At 39.1% G+C, this 16,161-nt stretch overlaps 1 protein-coding gene across 2 annotated transcripts in view; it reads left to right on the top strand.

Annotated features, from left to right (window-relative positions):
- Window positions 1-15,944, top strand: part of CDH5 (cadherin 5) — a 28,524-nt gene extending 12,580 nt beyond the window's left edge. For both annotated transcript variants that reach the window (XM_010717724.3, XM_003209822.4), the window contains exons 2-12: window positions 2,870-3,070; window positions 5,376-5,664; window positions 5,748-5,864; window positions 6,812-6,976; window positions 7,369-7,556; window positions 9,025-9,278; window positions 9,836-9,978; window positions 10,757-10,881; window positions 11,842-11,950; window positions 12,225-12,470; window positions 13,281-15,944. In XM_010717724.3, the coding sequence (XP_010716026.1) occupies window positions 2,882-3,070; window positions 5,376-5,664; window positions 5,748-5,864; window positions 6,812-6,976; window positions 7,369-7,556; window positions 9,025-9,278; window positions 9,836-9,978; window positions 10,757-10,881; window positions 11,842-11,950; window positions 12,225-12,470; window positions 13,281-13,774 (2,319 nt within the window). In that variant the 5' untranslated portion in view covers window positions 2,870-2,881 and the 3' untranslated portion in view covers window positions 13,775-15,944. The remainder of the gene's footprint in view (window positions 1-2,869; window positions 3,071-5,375; window positions 5,665-5,747; window positions 5,865-6,811; window positions 6,977-7,368; window positions 7,557-9,024; window positions 9,279-9,835; window positions 9,979-10,756; window positions 10,882-11,841; window positions 11,951-12,224; window positions 12,471-13,280) is intronic.
- The last annotated feature ends 217 nt before the right edge of the window (window positions 15,945-16,161 follow it).

Below are 16,161 nucleotides of genomic sequence, written 5' to 3'. Positions count from 1 at the left end.
ATAACTCAATACAAAAAATGAATAACGTTGGTGGAAAAAAATATCATTCGCTGTAAGAAAATTTAAGAGCATAATGAGAAGCTTAACTATTTCAATAAGCCATTCCCCTGCTAACTTTAAGGAACACGTACAGTCCTGGCTTAAATTAAAAAAAAAAAGTTTGAATTATTGTTAAGAGGGTGCAGCAGGGCCCTGCTACCGAAGTGTCTGTACATGCTGCCAAAGAAGGGCATTCTGAAATACTGTGAAGAACTAAGCCACAGATCCAAGAGCTGCAGAATGGAGAACTCGCACAGTATCACAGAGGGACAGACTGCCCTATCAAGACCTGTGTACTGAATAGCCCTCAGGACAGGGCACAGTGCTCAGTGTGCAGTGTTACTCCTACTAAAACAAGAAATTCTGAGAGGTACCACAGATGAAGCTGAAGCCATGCTGTGCATGAGGTTCCTTTATCTCAGCCTGACATACGGAGGGCAGCCCCAAGCTCCACCAAGCTGCTCATAAAGGAACATTTACCTCACCATGGAGGCTAGAAAGTACTGACGGCAATGCACTAACGAGGGATTAAAGGAAGGGAAACCAGCTCAAAATCTGTTAACACGAAGACAGGTCCACCGAGTGGGAGGGTTGGCTCAGGCTTCAGCCGAAATATGCATTCATTTCAAAGACTCAGTCTAGTGCAAGGAGGTATTATTAAAAATATGCCCAATGGACATCTTAGTCTTCTCATAAGTGCTTTCTGTATTGATGGTCAAGCTTTCAAACAAGGTCTGAACTGCGAAACACGTAGACAGTGGCCACTTACTTCAAGGGAGAGCTTGCAGAACGGATCCTCATGAACAGCCACGCTAACACCACTGCCCCTGAGCTCTTACACCCATCCCAGTACCCTCAATACAGATTAAAGCCAACACACAGTGCCCCTGCCTGTGAAGCTGTTAGCAGTGACAACCTCAGTGCAGGCTGGCAGCATCCTGACGAGTCGGGCTTGGGGCACAGCAGGCCCCGAACTTCACATTACTGAAAACAGGGCCATTGCTAGGAAGGAGTTACCAGGAAGGTACAGCAGAGCTCTTTACAAAGAAGATTCATTTCAAGATCAGTATGCTTTAATTGAGATTTGACATATAAGCTAAAAATGTGTTCTGCGGGTCTGTAAATGTATCAGTTGCACTGAAACGAATGGCAGCTCAAGTGGGCAGTGTTGTCCTCAGTTTCGCGAGCTAACCTCATCACAGCAATAACCCATGAGATCCCACAGGCCCACAGCAATAAGAGGAAATGGCAGATGAAACACTACCATCTGTTTTTCCTAAAGTACAGACTGTACCAGCTGACGTTAGCCAAATGGTTTTCCTTTGGTTACCACATTTTGTAACTTTATGAACAAAAGACAGAGCACGGCAGCATCAAATTCAGTGCCTGACAGTTCCAGTTGTAGAATATTTGAGATATATAAATAAAGCAAAGGAAAACAACTAAATCTTACTCATTTTTTTCTAAAAATAAAATAAGGGCAAAGTAAACACATAGAAGAGAAAGATTCAAAAACTTTTATATAAATCCCTAAAACTGCACAAGCCACAGCTCAGCTATTAAATAGAGGCTTCAAAGGCAGCCTATTTAGTCATTTCCCACACATTCATAAAAGAAGGAATATTCCGCAGGTCATGCACAACTGTAAAGAGAGCAAAATTTCATGGTAAATAAAATCTTTTTACTGATAATGATGCTGCACCACAGGGTAACACTGATTACCTAATTACCAATGTGTAATTTTGACAATCTCAACAAATCATGCCAAAGATATTAATTTAATCCAATATCTAACAACATGCATGATTTCAACTTCTTTATCACAATTAACTTTTACTTTTGATGTATGTACTGACAGCTCCTAAAAGCTAATGGGAAGTCATTTATGTGTAAGTTAATGTCTGATTATTGAAGCATTTAAGTTCCATGTCAGTTCTTTATTTTGCAAAGGGAAAATTTAGTGGAAAAATGAATCAGCTTTTCTACAAGAAATGAACTCAATCTGATAACCAGGCCTAAAGTTTGCTAATATTAACTTATGACGTAAAAAAAAGGGTTTTGCCTGAAAGTAATTTTATGAATTACTCTTTTGTATGTGCTAAAATCTAAGAATAAGGGATAAATGAGCTTTATTTGTGCCTCTACGCATTTTAAGACACAAGGAATTGATGCAATAAACAAGCTCTCTGAGAAAGATAATTTGCTACATTGAACTTGGAATAGATTGAAATTTTCATATGAATCATTTTTTCCGTCAACAAAAAAAGTTTTATTTTAAATCAATAGTTTCTATATGAACATATTGACTACAGCATATTTCGTGTCAGGTCATGTCAAAACATTGCATTTCGGTTTGTCAAACTCTAACGTTTCATTTCAAGTTGAGTTAACATAAACTTTGATCTGGATCAGCCCTGGTGTTGCTTCTCAGGGCAGCTCTCCCCCACGAGCTATGAGCAGTAGCCAAACTAAATTTTCTGAAATGCACAAAGGGTCATCTTTGTACTGAATGTTCTCTTCATATGAACTATGGTAGCTCAAGAGGATGCTGAGTTTTATGATAGCTTTAAAAACTTGCATTTTTTACTGATTCAATTTTTTAAGTGCTTTTTACAGCTGCCGAATCATCTGGTTGAAGCTGTTTTGTGTTGTGAAAGGTTTTGTGCCTGATATTTCAATTTCTGATTCTAAGGCAGATTGAAAGAAATACAGAAAGTAATCAAACTTTCCTCTAGAAGGAAATTCAGTTTGCACTTCCATGCATGCTTTCTCTGATGGATCTGATTCTGTTGTTATTTACATGGTTCTCGTGCTTTGCATTACTCCCTAGGCTCAGAAGAAGATGAAGAAGCTTATTCTGCTTTTCTCACTGTTCTTGGCTCCAGCGTTCTCTTATAAAGAAAATCAGAAAACAAAACAAAACTTTTCTTCAAACAATACCAGTCATAAACGACTTAAGAGAGACTGGATATGGAACCGAATGCATATCAGAGAAGAGATTGATTCACCATTACCACATCACGTTGGCAAGGTAAACAGCAGTCTCTTAGCAGTGAATGATTGCAAATCCAGACAGGAAATGAGTGTCCTGAGAAGTATTACTTGTTTGCAGCGTAACAGAATTAATGGAGAAAAAACGGGAAATAGAAATGGGACTGATGTACTAACATCACAATCCTAAAATGGGTGCAGAGTGAATCAAGAACAGCACCAAAGGAATTCTAATTCTTTTGAAGAATATAGATAAATTTTAGAGAATGGCAACCATGGAGCATCTGCAGCAAAGAAACAAGTGCATTGCATGCAGGTGCAGAGTTAGGAAGAAGGTCTGGCAGCTGATGTATGTCAGTGTTTTTCTGGTAGCTCTTTCAAAAACCTGGGAGATCAGCTAATAAAAAGATACGTATTAAAGAACTTACAGCTTACATCCCTCAGCACGGACACAAAAGTAAAGTGCTGTTTAGGAGTACTGCTTCACAATCAAAAAATTTGTTTCACAAAGTGAAGGAAAACAATTTTTGAAAGTAATAACAAGCATTGACCTGACTGCAAACTCATTTTCTTCAGGGCAGTGCTCATAAAATCCTGTGATTAACTGCACATCACCCAGACAAAGTTCTCCCAGTCTAGTCTTTCAAACTGAACTACTTTGACACTTCTCAGATAAATGCAGTTCTACATTTTCTTTCCATGTACAACAATCAGCATCTGTCAAGGCTGTTATGGTAAAGTGAAACAGACCTTTCTGGATCAGTGCTGCTCACTGGCAGAAAGCACAAGAGAGAGAAAAGAGGCCACCGGGTACTCAGCCAGCGCAGGATATCTCTGTTTCATTTCAGACCAATTCAGCAGCGGATTGAGGAGAACGCTTTTATTCCTGGTGCTGTCCTAAATAAGAGTAATTCACTCTGTACTGTGCTCTGTTGTCTTTCAAAAGTGGAATGCGTCTGATTACTTCTGCGATGTCTGTGTTCACTGCATTGCATTTACAGGATTGAACACTCGATAAATGCTTTTAAAAGGCCACAGCATCAGCATGGCCAAACAGAGTGACAGCTGCAGGAATATGCTGATAAGTCTGGATTTTATCTTTCATGACCTTGGAGGCTTCCTTTTGCAGTTCATCCTTAGATTTTAGGCAATCTTGGAAGCTGTACCTTTCACACCAAATAAGTAAGTAAAAATTAAGAAAGGAGGCACAGGCTGGACTATCTTTGAGACAAGGGTGAGATTCTTTCTCCTGTTACATCTCCGGAGTCACAAGCTGTTGTTCAGCAGCACCAGCAGTTAGAAGCATGATTAAGTGTGTGGAACGAGGAAAGAGAATTTTAATAGCACATTTCAAAATAGAAAACATAAATGAAAGAATGTTCAACAGTAAATGACAACTACAGGATAAATCAAATCCTGAATACCAAACAGCTGCAATTTATGATAAGGTCAGTAACAAAAGACTAGAAAATCTTGGTCAAACCCAACAATTATTGATAAATAGCTTGCTGAAACAAGAATGCTGATATAGTGCACAGAAAATTGTGGTTTAAACTTTCTAGCAGTGTTCTTAGAGGAGTGCAGATAGGTAAGAATCATCAAATTATGTCCAGATTAAAAAAAATAATAATGTACAAAACCATTTGGGATTGGATAAAATTACCTATAAAACAGATTCATGTTTATTCCTTTTACCCCACCCTTTTTTCATAGAATACAATCTTAAATTTGAAACTGTGGGGTGAAAACTTAATCTCATTGTCATAACCATGAGTCTAAAGACTGACTATGAAGAAATGGCATGTGACTAAATACAAGAAAGCTGACAGCTACAGCAGGAATTCTGCTAAGTGGCAAACAATGATGAAAAATGCTAAACAATGTTTGTCAGTAGCTGCAAATAAAGATTTGTTTCTGTAATTCTGTGAAATCCAAGCAAAATTCCACTTGGAATTCAGCTAAATTCCAAAGATTATTTGCAAACAAGTGTAGCTTGAACAAAGTAGTGGTATCTATATTTCTGACACAATGATGCTGACGATTTTTATCTGTAACTGCACAAACAATTTATATCTTCAGGAAATGTGACTCATAACCTTAAAATAAAACCTCCCTGATATATAAGCAAGCAGGTTTCAGTCTGGATGCAAGTTTCATCCTATCACTCTGGATGGCTCTTGCTGCACTGCTGGTTTGTCCAGTAATATGCCAGCTGCCATCAAGATTCCCAACGGTTTCAAACTGAGTCCAAATAAGAGGTCATTTTTGTGTGTATCTTCTGGTAGAAACTGTTTTGCATTCAGAAACCACAGCTCACTTTTTTCTCTTTGAATTATACTTTCTAGCTCACATCAAGCGTAGGGAACAAGAATGCTATGTATATCATTGAAGGTGAATCTGCCAACACCATCTTTAAAGTGCAAGGGTACGACGGCGACATATATGCTTTTGAGAGGCTGGACAGAGAAAAGAAGGCAGAGTATGAGCTGACAGCACACATTATTGACAGAAGAAACAACCGATCACTGGAACCACCATCTAAATTTATTATCAAGGTTTCTGATATTAATGACAATGCTCCCATTTTTGTACAAAAGGTATTCAATGGATCTGTCCCAGAAATGTCACGATTAGGTAAGGTTCTTCCATAACTCATCCTTTCCTTGGCTGAAAAGCAAGATTTATACTAAATGTGCTGTTCGATAATCCTTTTCTAGGAACCTCAGTCACCAAAGTGACGGCTGAAGATGCTGATGACCCAACAGTTGCAGGTCATGCCACGGTTACCTACCAAATCATTAAAGGAACTGAATATTTCACAGTTGATGACTCTGGTAGGTCAGATATGCAAGTGTCAAATGTTGACCTTATGCTTACAAGAAAATCCAATTTTAAACCATTTTCTTTCAGGACAAGGGAGATATTAAGCCAAAAATTTACTTTCGACTCTAATTTGGAAAGATTTTTCATTCACATTAACACAGTGTCACTGTCTACATCTGAAAATGAACCAATAAAGTCAGGATTTTAGGTATCACGAGGAAAATGACAAGATCAGGTCAGGCTGTTCCTACTGATTAAAAGACCAAGTAGGAGCCAATTTACATCTATGTTTTCAGTTTAGCATGGATATCATTCCTTTGACCAAACAGAAAAAGAGGAATACATTAAGAAACAGCATTCCTAAAGAACAGCTGACAAAAATTCTTAAATAGCAAAGAGTAGATGGTGATTACAAACCAAGAAAATTACCTACAGCTTTCCAGACTTGGCACAGGCAGGACGGGTTATCCATTTCTCAAATTAGCATACATCGGGAGCAAGTCAGTACATACAATGCATTTTATTAGGCTAATTTTGAAAGTTTGTTTCTGATTTCTAGTCAATAACTCAAACCTTTGCTTACCTAAACTTTTTTTTTGTTTAAAGTTTGTCCAGATATAAAATTAAACTCATCATCTCTTGTAAGCTGGTTCTCTGGAGCAACTAAAGCAGATAAGGAGGTGATCAGACATACACTCCAGATGCTGTAGTGACCAAGCTTAGACATTATCAGCTGGTTTCTGAGCAGCAAAGATAAGTTTAAAGAAATGTACTGTACAAAATCTCCCAAATATTTTATTATATAGAAAGATTTCTAATAGTCTTTGCCTTAGAAAAATATAAGTGTAAAACTGCTGCTTGAAGCTGAATGTGTGGCATAAGGTAAAAACTTGCTTTCAAAATTAAGAGATGTGGAAACGTTACAAAATCTAATCATATTCAATATTATTTTTTTAAGGTGTCATTTCCACAGCCAGAGCTGATTTGGACAGAGAGAATCAATCAACATATGAAATTATTGTTAAAGCAAAAGATGCTCTCGGGCTTACTGGGGAGTCAAGCACAGCTACAGTCATTATCAGGTTAACAGACATCAATGACAACTTCCCAGTCTTCAAACACCGTAAGTGAAGTATCATTTGGAAATCGAGAATTGACATGAAAAGAAGAAATTTACATTAGGCATTAGGATTCAATTGTCGTTTAAAGTGAACAAAAGTATCTTACGTATTCAGACGGCTGTCTGCATTTCAGCACTACCTTCATTTCCTGGTTGGAGCGTATCTAGAGCAGAAAGTAAAAATCAGTATTAACTTTGGTAACTTTATGAAGAAACCTGACAATTTCAAGAAGTAATTAAAAAAAACATTGAAGTGCTGTCTGTAGAGATTAATAACACTGAATTCTCAATTATTTTATGTATGTCTGTTTATAAACTAAGAAAAAATTGTATGTAAGTTCTAACTTCCATGTGCACCGTCATTATGACCTGTTTGTTGATTTTTTTTTAAACAGCATCATTTCATTTTAAAGTTCCTGAAAACGTTTCAGTAGGAGGAGAAGTTGGCCGAGTCGAAGTTGAAGATATTGATGAACCACAACACAGACATACAAAATACAGTTTTGTCAGAGGAGATTACAGGGACACCTTTGAAATTGTAGCAAATCCGTTCACCAATGAAGGGATCATTAGACCAAAGAAGGTACTTTTCCCAGTAACAAAGAAAGATACAATTTTGTCTTGCCATGTTTAACAAGTGTTTGATTCAGTGTGGGACTGGCAGCAGGAAAAAATGGAAATGCATGAAAGTCACAGCACAAAAGGTATTCAACCTGAAAACCTCATTCTGTAAGCCCTGCGAGGAGAGCAGGTGATTTACCAGCCCATTTCACCTGCCAAAACTGGGAAAACCTGCGATTGCTGCAGAATGCAGTGGGGATTATGCCAGACGAGCGGGCTACATGCTTCAGGCTCCCCCCAAATTCTAGATGTTCGGATGCTTCAAATAGTCTGTGAATACAAGAGTTGAGTTGACCGAGTCAAAGAATCTTTCCCTTCTGCAGCCAAAGAGAAACCAAAGCAAGAATGTGAACACAAACACCTGACCTCTCTTCTAGAAATGCACTTTGCCATCTAGCATTGCTCCCTCTTGAGCCACAGCCTCCTTCCCTGTCTCACCTCTGAGTGTTGAGGTGACCCCAGTACTTCCTGGTAACTCTAACTTAAGAGGACCCAGCCTCTCCCAAGCCTCTATTACAGTTTGCTCTTTGTTTTTTAATTCTCAAACCTACTTAATTTTTACCAAGGAACATTCCTGCACTATGCAGAGCACTTCCAAGCCAAAAGTTCATTGATTTCATTGATTTATGGTGGAAAAAAAAGTACAAAGGACTATAAATTACTGTGAGTAATACTCAGATTGACACAAATGTATGGGGTTTTTTTTAACTTCCAAGCATCTACGTGTAGCTATCAGTACTAGAAATACTATTAAGAAGGGAAATTTCTATATAGAAAAAAGCAACAAATATCCTGAGACTTGTAAAGCCTTCAGCAAAGGCCACCCTGTGTGCCAGCAGCTTTCCATCACCAAACACAAGCCTTTCCTTACCTCAGGGCCTGAGGCATGTGATGCTATCAGCCTGTGCCAAAGAGCAGCAGCAGCAGCAGAGATCTCACACACACACTGCCTGAGGCAGAGACAGCCCAGCCTTCACCAGGCAGTGGGCAAAGTTTGCCTCAGTATCTGGCAACACGCTTCAGGCACGCATGTACAACGGAGTTTTAGATATATAGTCAGGTGAGGTGCAATTTCAACTGAGAAATAAGCACTGGCATTTCCATGTACAATGTCCACTCAAACAAAAATACAGTCACCATGATTACATGATAACTACAGCATGTTTCACAGCGCGTTTATAACCTTGGGTGATAGGGAACAGGGATCCAAGCTTTGAAACACATGATAGCAGATAGCATGAATCTGTTCAAAACTTGAGGTCTAGCCACTCCATTTATGAAAGAGAAGTTCAGCTTCCCTCAGAGTCTAGTGCAATTTGCTAGTATTTTCCAACAAAAATTACAGCACAGAGCTTTAATTTGCAGTTAACTAATGCGAATTTTACCCAGCCATCACCACAGAAGAATATCTATGTTTGTCTTTCTTCTAGCCCCTGGACTTCGAGAAAGTAGCAGAGTACAGGTTTGACATTGAAGCAACAGATCACAACGTTAACCCTGCCTACTACAAACCTGGTGGCTCCAAGAGCATTTCAACAATTACCATTGAAGTTACCGATATAGATGAGCCTCCTGTCTTCACCAAACTACCATATGAATTCAAAGTGCGGGAGAACGATCCTGAAATAAAAACACTTGGCTCTGTTTGGGCATATGACCCCGACGCAGCTAAACGGAAGATCAGGTAACACAACACCAGCTTTAGTGGTTCTATTTTTATGTAGAGAATTTGCTAATGATTCCAAGAATTTGACAAAGTATTGAGACACTGACCTTATTTTTCAGACATTTGCAAGAAAAGAAAAATCCAATCTGATTTTTCAGCCACTGCAGCTATGGATATACACAACAACCAACAAACATGAACACGTTACTTATATACATAAACTCACTAATAAAACATCTGTACATTTATGGGAAAATACACAATCCTGGAGATCTTTACATGGTTATAATAATCTGCTGTTAAATTTTTTATTGTAACAACTTTCTTGAGTATGTGCTTTGTAAGGAAAAGAAAATAGACTTCTTAAACAGTGAAAGCCAATAATCTGGGAACCTCGCAGATGGATATGTTGTGCTCTTACAGCTTGCATAAGTTTAGGGAGAAATGTTCTGAGGCTCCCTGGTCATGATATCAATGTAATTTCTTATACAACTACTCTCTGGCCTTTTCCTATGAAGAAATGAAGCATAATATTGTGACTCTTGTATTGATGCATCTCTTTTTAAATAAAACAGATTTGTTCGACGAAAAGCTAGTCCTAATGGAGACTATGTAAGAGTGTCTGATACTGGAATTATTCAGCTTCCTAAGCCCCTAGATAGAGAATTCAGCTCCTCGTATAACATCACTGTGGCAGCCCAGGAAATCCTGGAGGATGGTAAGTGCTATCATTTCCTTACTTGAAAGAAATCAGTGGGTGATTTTACAGCTGGACTGCACCTTATCAGGAAGGAAACCACAACCTGACAGCTTCTTTTCACTAAGCTAAGGATGAAATGGATGCTTGCAGGGTTTGCACAGCAATCTTCAAATCAGATGAGTACCTACAAATAGATCAAACACTTTTAAGACTTGGCCCGTTGCTATCACAGAAATGCTTTCAGCTTGTCTAAAGGAATGACAGAGGCACGGGGAGAGGAAGAAGCTTGGGGAACAGGCAGGAACCTGTGTTTGGAGCAGAAGTATCCCAGCCTATTTTCCCACTCACACAGAGCTACAAAACGTGCCCACCAAGCTCCCCAAACATTTATGCACGGCTCCACTGGGTCTAGGAAGAGGGGTGGGCTGGGGCAGTTCCCAGTTAGATTGGAAGAGGTCAGACTCTTCTGCAAAGTGAAGGATATTGAATAATGCTGGGCACTCTGTGCCTGTGGCCTTAGGGCCAGGGAACAAGGGACACCACAGTCACAGAAAATGAAGAATCTGGGAGCCATAATGAATTGTCATTTTCTTCTTCATAGCTCTTCATGGTTTAGCCCACTATGAGAGTTTTGAGAAAAACATCTGAGTCTGTCAAAAGAAAAGCTTAAATGAGTGATGGAGCTAGGAGTTCCTCACATTTGGCATGTGAGAGTCACAGAGGTGGGCGCAATCCATGGCAAGGGCTTTACAGCACCCAGACTCCAGCCAGTGCGTTGCCATTGCTGTCATTTCAGGCCGTCTTTCTGACAGAGAATCACACGCACAAGTTCACGTCATAGTCATTGATGAAAACGATAATGCTCCAGAACTCGTTTATCCTGAGGAACCCAGAGTGTGTGAAAATGCTGCACCGGGGAAGGTAAGGCAGGAGGAAGGGTCTTCCTTAAGTCCATATGGGCTGGCTGCACAGTTCCCCTCCCTATGGGCTTTTAAGTGGTACATTATGTAGGCTTCAAAGCATGTACAGTATGTACTCTGGGCATTACCAACTAGACTGCAAAGTAAAGCAACCTCGCATAGCAAAAGCTAGTAATTCCAAGAAACCAAAAGTTAGTAAGAGAAACATTACTAATTGTGACATTACTGTAATACCTATTGATGAGAGCACCTGCATGCACTACTAGCAATAATACTTGTGGGCTTAGATGTTTGACCTCAGATGCAAGTAAATACTTGCATAGCCTATATATATAATGTTAGATTAATGAAGAGATTTTTTCACAGACTGGAATCTGATGAAATCATCTGTTAGAACATGCAAGGTATTATTTCACCTTTAACGTAATTTTTAAATTACCTTTGGGACATAATCGTACACATTTTTTATACTTTGTACATCTAATGTATCTCAGATTGAGATTTTCAAAAAATCGTATCATTGAGAGTGGCAGTCTCAATGGCATTCAGTGAATGAGCCTCATTTTTTAAATAAGTTAAATACTTGACAGAGTATTTATTTAGGTAACTAGATATTTAACTAAATAAATAAACATTTAGGTGACTAGAATATTTTGGTAACTAAATGAACATTCAATAACATACATCTGAGCATAAGACTTTTTCATGCTTTAATGACACAAGATTTCATCTTTCGTTTCCTATCTCTGACTGAAAGAGAAAAACAACTCATTTTGGAGAGCTATGTGGAAATTACTTGCCCTGTAAGAACTGGAAGAGAAACATCTCAAGATATCTTTGCTCTGCCCTTTGCTGAAGGGTTATACTGGATACACAGCTCAGCACTAACTTATATACTGCAAGCGTTTTTATCACACAATGTATACTGGAATTTATGACCTCTCCCATCTTACCTTTATAGGTAATCATCAGGATTTCAGCTACTGACAAGGATGAAATATCACCTAGAGGTTTCTTCAGATACTCCCTAACCACAGAAGATAGCAACTTCTCCTTGATTGAGAACTACGGTAGTGTATCCCTGAAATGCATTTTCTCAGACAGCCACAGTGAGACAGCAGCTCAAGGGGGGGGAGGCTGTAGCAAAGGTCCACAATTGGGCCACAAGAGCTAAGCAGATATTTTGAAAGGCTTAACCTACTGAAAAAAATGTTGTCACCCAAGCTTCACTGGGCTCCCCAAAGGCTTGCTCTGTCAAAGCCAAAGGTGTATCAAATGACTTATAATCTTTAAGGAAAATCAGGTAGCAAATATCACTTAATTAGCTATTGTTACTTCTTCCAGATAACACAGCTAATATCACTGTCAAGTACGGACAGTTTAATCGTGAACTTGCCAAAATCCACTACCTGCCTGTCATCATCTCAGACAACGGCGATCCCGACCTCAGCAGCACAAACACACTTGTTATCAGTGTCTGCAAGTGCAATGAAAAAGGCGACTTCACTTTTTGTGAGGAAAGAGCTAAACAAGTTGGAGTTAGTATACAAGCACTGGTCGCAATTTTTATCTGTATCTTCACTATCATTGGTAAGTTATCGACTTTGGTACTGTTCTTCAAGGTGTGGGAATTTATATTTCCTTTTTTTTTTTAATTGAGGTCCAAAAAAGCTTTGTGGCTATAAAATGGTCATGGCAGCAGAAAAACTCTATTTGATTCATTCCACTTGCTCTATTTGGCCTGTTAGTGTAGTTCCAACTACAAGCACGCTCGTTCTATTGAAAGACTGGCTCATTGGAGAGGTCACTGCACATATACATAATGCACTTGATTTAGTGTTACTAGGCTCACGTGCAGCTATAAAAAGGAAAATTGTACTGAGGCAATAACAACTGTATTCCTGTTTCCAAAGGCTGAACTACTCTGGAAACCCTTTAAGCAGTACAGTGAACATATACACATAAATATGTAAATAAGAAGGACAGTACCTATTTGTTTTATTTGGAACCTATCATAGACTGGGCAAAATTCTTGTATTGCTTGAGAAGAAGCCTCCTTTGCAGCTACCACACAAGCAGCATTTGATGCCTGGCACTAAATATGTACGTACCACCTCGAGGCAGCCATCAATAGAATCCTGCAGTGCACTTGCAACACTGTGCATTGGCACCTGTGATGCCAGCTCCAAAGACAGTTGTGAAATCCTCGCAGAGAGCTGCTTTGAGAATGTACAAACCCTACAAACCAGCAGTATTTTAAGTTTTAAAAATAAATAAATATCTAAAAAAAAATGGAAAAAGCCCTGAAATGCATGTTTGTTATGCAACATGTCTAAAATGCAATTTGTTTTACCTTGTTATTTCTCTATTTACAATTGCTCACATACATTTTCTTTGCAGTGATTGCAATGCTAATTCTTCTAAGGAAGAGACACAAGAAGGATCTGAGCGGTCTCAGGAGGAATGTGGCAGAGATCCACGAGCAGCTTGTCACTTACGATGAAGAAGGTGGTGGTGAAATGGACACCACCAGCTATGATGTGTCTGTGCTCAACTCCGTGCGCAAGAATGGAATAAAGCCAGAAGTGGTGCCTTCTGCATATGCACAAGTCCAAAAGCCTCCTGGAAATACAACTTCTGGTGCTGGAGAAATGGAAATGATGATCGAGGTTAAGAAGGATGAAGCTGACAATGACAGGGATCTGCTGCCATATGACACACTTCACATTTATGGCTACGAAGGGGCCGAGTCCATTGCAGAATCTCTCAGTTCTTTGGAATCAGGCTCCTCAGACTCAGATATTGATTATGACTTCCTAAATGACTGGGGACCCAGGTTTAAAATGTTAGCTGAGCTGTATGGATCAGAACCAAATGAAGATTTTGTGTATTAAGTTCACATTAGCCACAAAATTTTCTCTCTTCCACTACAGATAGATATCAAGAGCCTGCCAATGGCCACAGAAGAATTCACAGCTCTTCACCCAGGCAGTACTAGGATTTCAAACAAGAAAACCTGATAGCAGTAGGGATAAAACAAACCATACAGATAAAGCACTGGCTTCCCCAGCACTGCTCTTCTTGCCAACATTATGTTCTTTCCCCAAAATTGCTACTTGGGGACCCAGAGTCTCCTAGGACATGACTCCTCTCCCTGCCTCGATAGATCCTTCTCCTTACGAAGTTTGATTGTCCCTGGTTTCTCCTTGATTCCTCTCATCCTGTGCTGCTTTTATCAGCATGCGCTCAGGATGACCTGCTGGAACAAACAGGTTTGGTGGCAGTGGGAAAGAATGTTTTTATAACCTCCTGCATTTCCAGCCTGCCTGGCCTGGCAGTAACATCTTTATTGATACTCCACACTTATGCTTACCCAGCAGAGGAAAGAAGGAACATATGGTTTATCACTTAATATTAGAAACAATTCCATCACTTTCAAAAAAGGCAAGATTTTTCCTTCTTTCCGATCTATTAATTATTCTAGCTTTATAGTCTTTGACTACATACATGAGTTACTGCAGATAAAAATAGACAGGATTTTTAGAGGCATAGTCTGGTTTCATCTCTCATTTTTAACAGCCTGATGATGATTTCAGGCACCTTTCTGGAGTGCGAGAATTTCCTCTAGCTAGCAGCAAAATTGTTTTTTCTTTCTGTAAATAGGACGTCAGTGTCACTCAATGGAACATATCCTGCAGGGCAGGAAATGTGGACATCAGGGGAATGTCAAGACTCCAGTACTGTAAATCTTTCTGGATAGCAGCATAGGTCGCTCTGGATCTCTAAAAAGGTTGAGTAAGTTTTTTACTCAACATTATGAAAGGAAATGTATTATTTCAGGGACAAACAAAGGACGGGCCTTATTACTGTGAAACTGTTTTAATTTTTTTCTAAGCAGGTACTGTAAAACGGTGAAAAAATATTTTCCACCTAGGAAAATACTGTAGAGTTCCAAACCAGGATACTGCACACCTACACGTTTGTCTGCGTAAGAGAACCACAAATGTAAGTAAGGTTTTGGAGCGGCAGCTGTTCTGTCCATGGTAAGCACGTGTTCAGCTTCATGTCTGATGAAGAGACACACCGTGAACAGAATGAAATTTCCCATGCCTGATGTTACCCAGCCAAAGGGATCTTGTTAGAAGTGGGTCTCTCAGGACAACAGCCTGTCTCTGGCTTCTGCCAACGCAGATCCCTGTTATCTTCAGCAGGAACAGAGCCCTACTACACCAACACTCAGTTTTGCAGAATCTGTGCTACAGCTGTATGTATTAGTTTAGACCATTTGATTATTTAAATTTGGGAGCTAACCACATAATACTAAATCTTTTTTTTTTTTTCCTTTCTTTTCCTTCCTAAAACAATGTAGTGGAACCTCATTAGTTTCCTTTTCATTTGTTCACGTCCTTTCCCTCCTCCACAGTACTTTCATGGCAGGAGACAGCAATGCATGATAATACAGTCTCTTATCAGTCCGCACAGCTAAAGGAAGTTGTCTACTACAACACCTGCTAGACACCAACACATAACTGTCATCAACAATTCAAATCACGAACGTTTTCAAATACGAACAAAAGGAAAGCTAAGTAGAATCCAGCCCATCAATCACATCACCTTTGGATCAGATCCCCTATAAAAAAAAGTGAATCTGAGGATGACAGCCTTGATTTTATTTATAAATGTGTGTCCATTTTCTACTGTTTCGCTTAATCCAGCCAACAGTGTATGTTATTGAGGTTCCACATGTTAGTATATTATAGAGAATTCTAACTAATACTACTTACCATGTAGGGTTTTCATCAGTAATTAATGTATTGGCAATCAACAGGTAAAGTTAGTTATTAAACTGTTTAGTGTAGTAAATAAAGTACTTTGGTAAGCATCACCCAGATAGTATTATCTGTAATTGCTGTTTTCAAGCTTGTTTTATAAAGCTATTTTAAGGAATGCTGTATCAATTTCCATTGTATAAAGACATTTGCACTGGATATTCTCTTTTAATATTGCTGTACTATATTTTTTCTTTGTTCCTCTGACTACATAAAAGCCACTCTCATGTTTGGATTTTTGTTGCATTTGTGAGTTTCACAGAGAAGGCAGTGCTGTGTGCTACAGTGACCATCCTCACCACTTCCCCTCTCTGCCAGTGATCACTACCCCAATAAATTGCCAAGATTATTATTCTAATCCCATCGATTTTCCCCAGATATGACACTTATAAATTACAATACTTGGAAAAAAGTTCAATTCCTTCTCTGCTAATTGCCACGAGGAAACTCCA

This window comes from Meleagris gallopavo, chromosome 13, assembly GCF_000146605.3.
Source record: "Meleagris gallopavo isolate NT-WF06-2002-E0010 breed Aviagen turkey brand Nicholas breeding stock chromosome 13, Turkey_5.1, whole genome shotgun sequence".
Taxonomy (NCBI): Eukaryota; Metazoa; Chordata; class Aves; order Galliformes; family Phasianidae; genus Meleagris; species Meleagris gallopavo.
The sequence above is the reverse complement of the archived record's forward strand: the minus strand, read 5'-3'. Positions and strand labels throughout refer to the sequence as shown.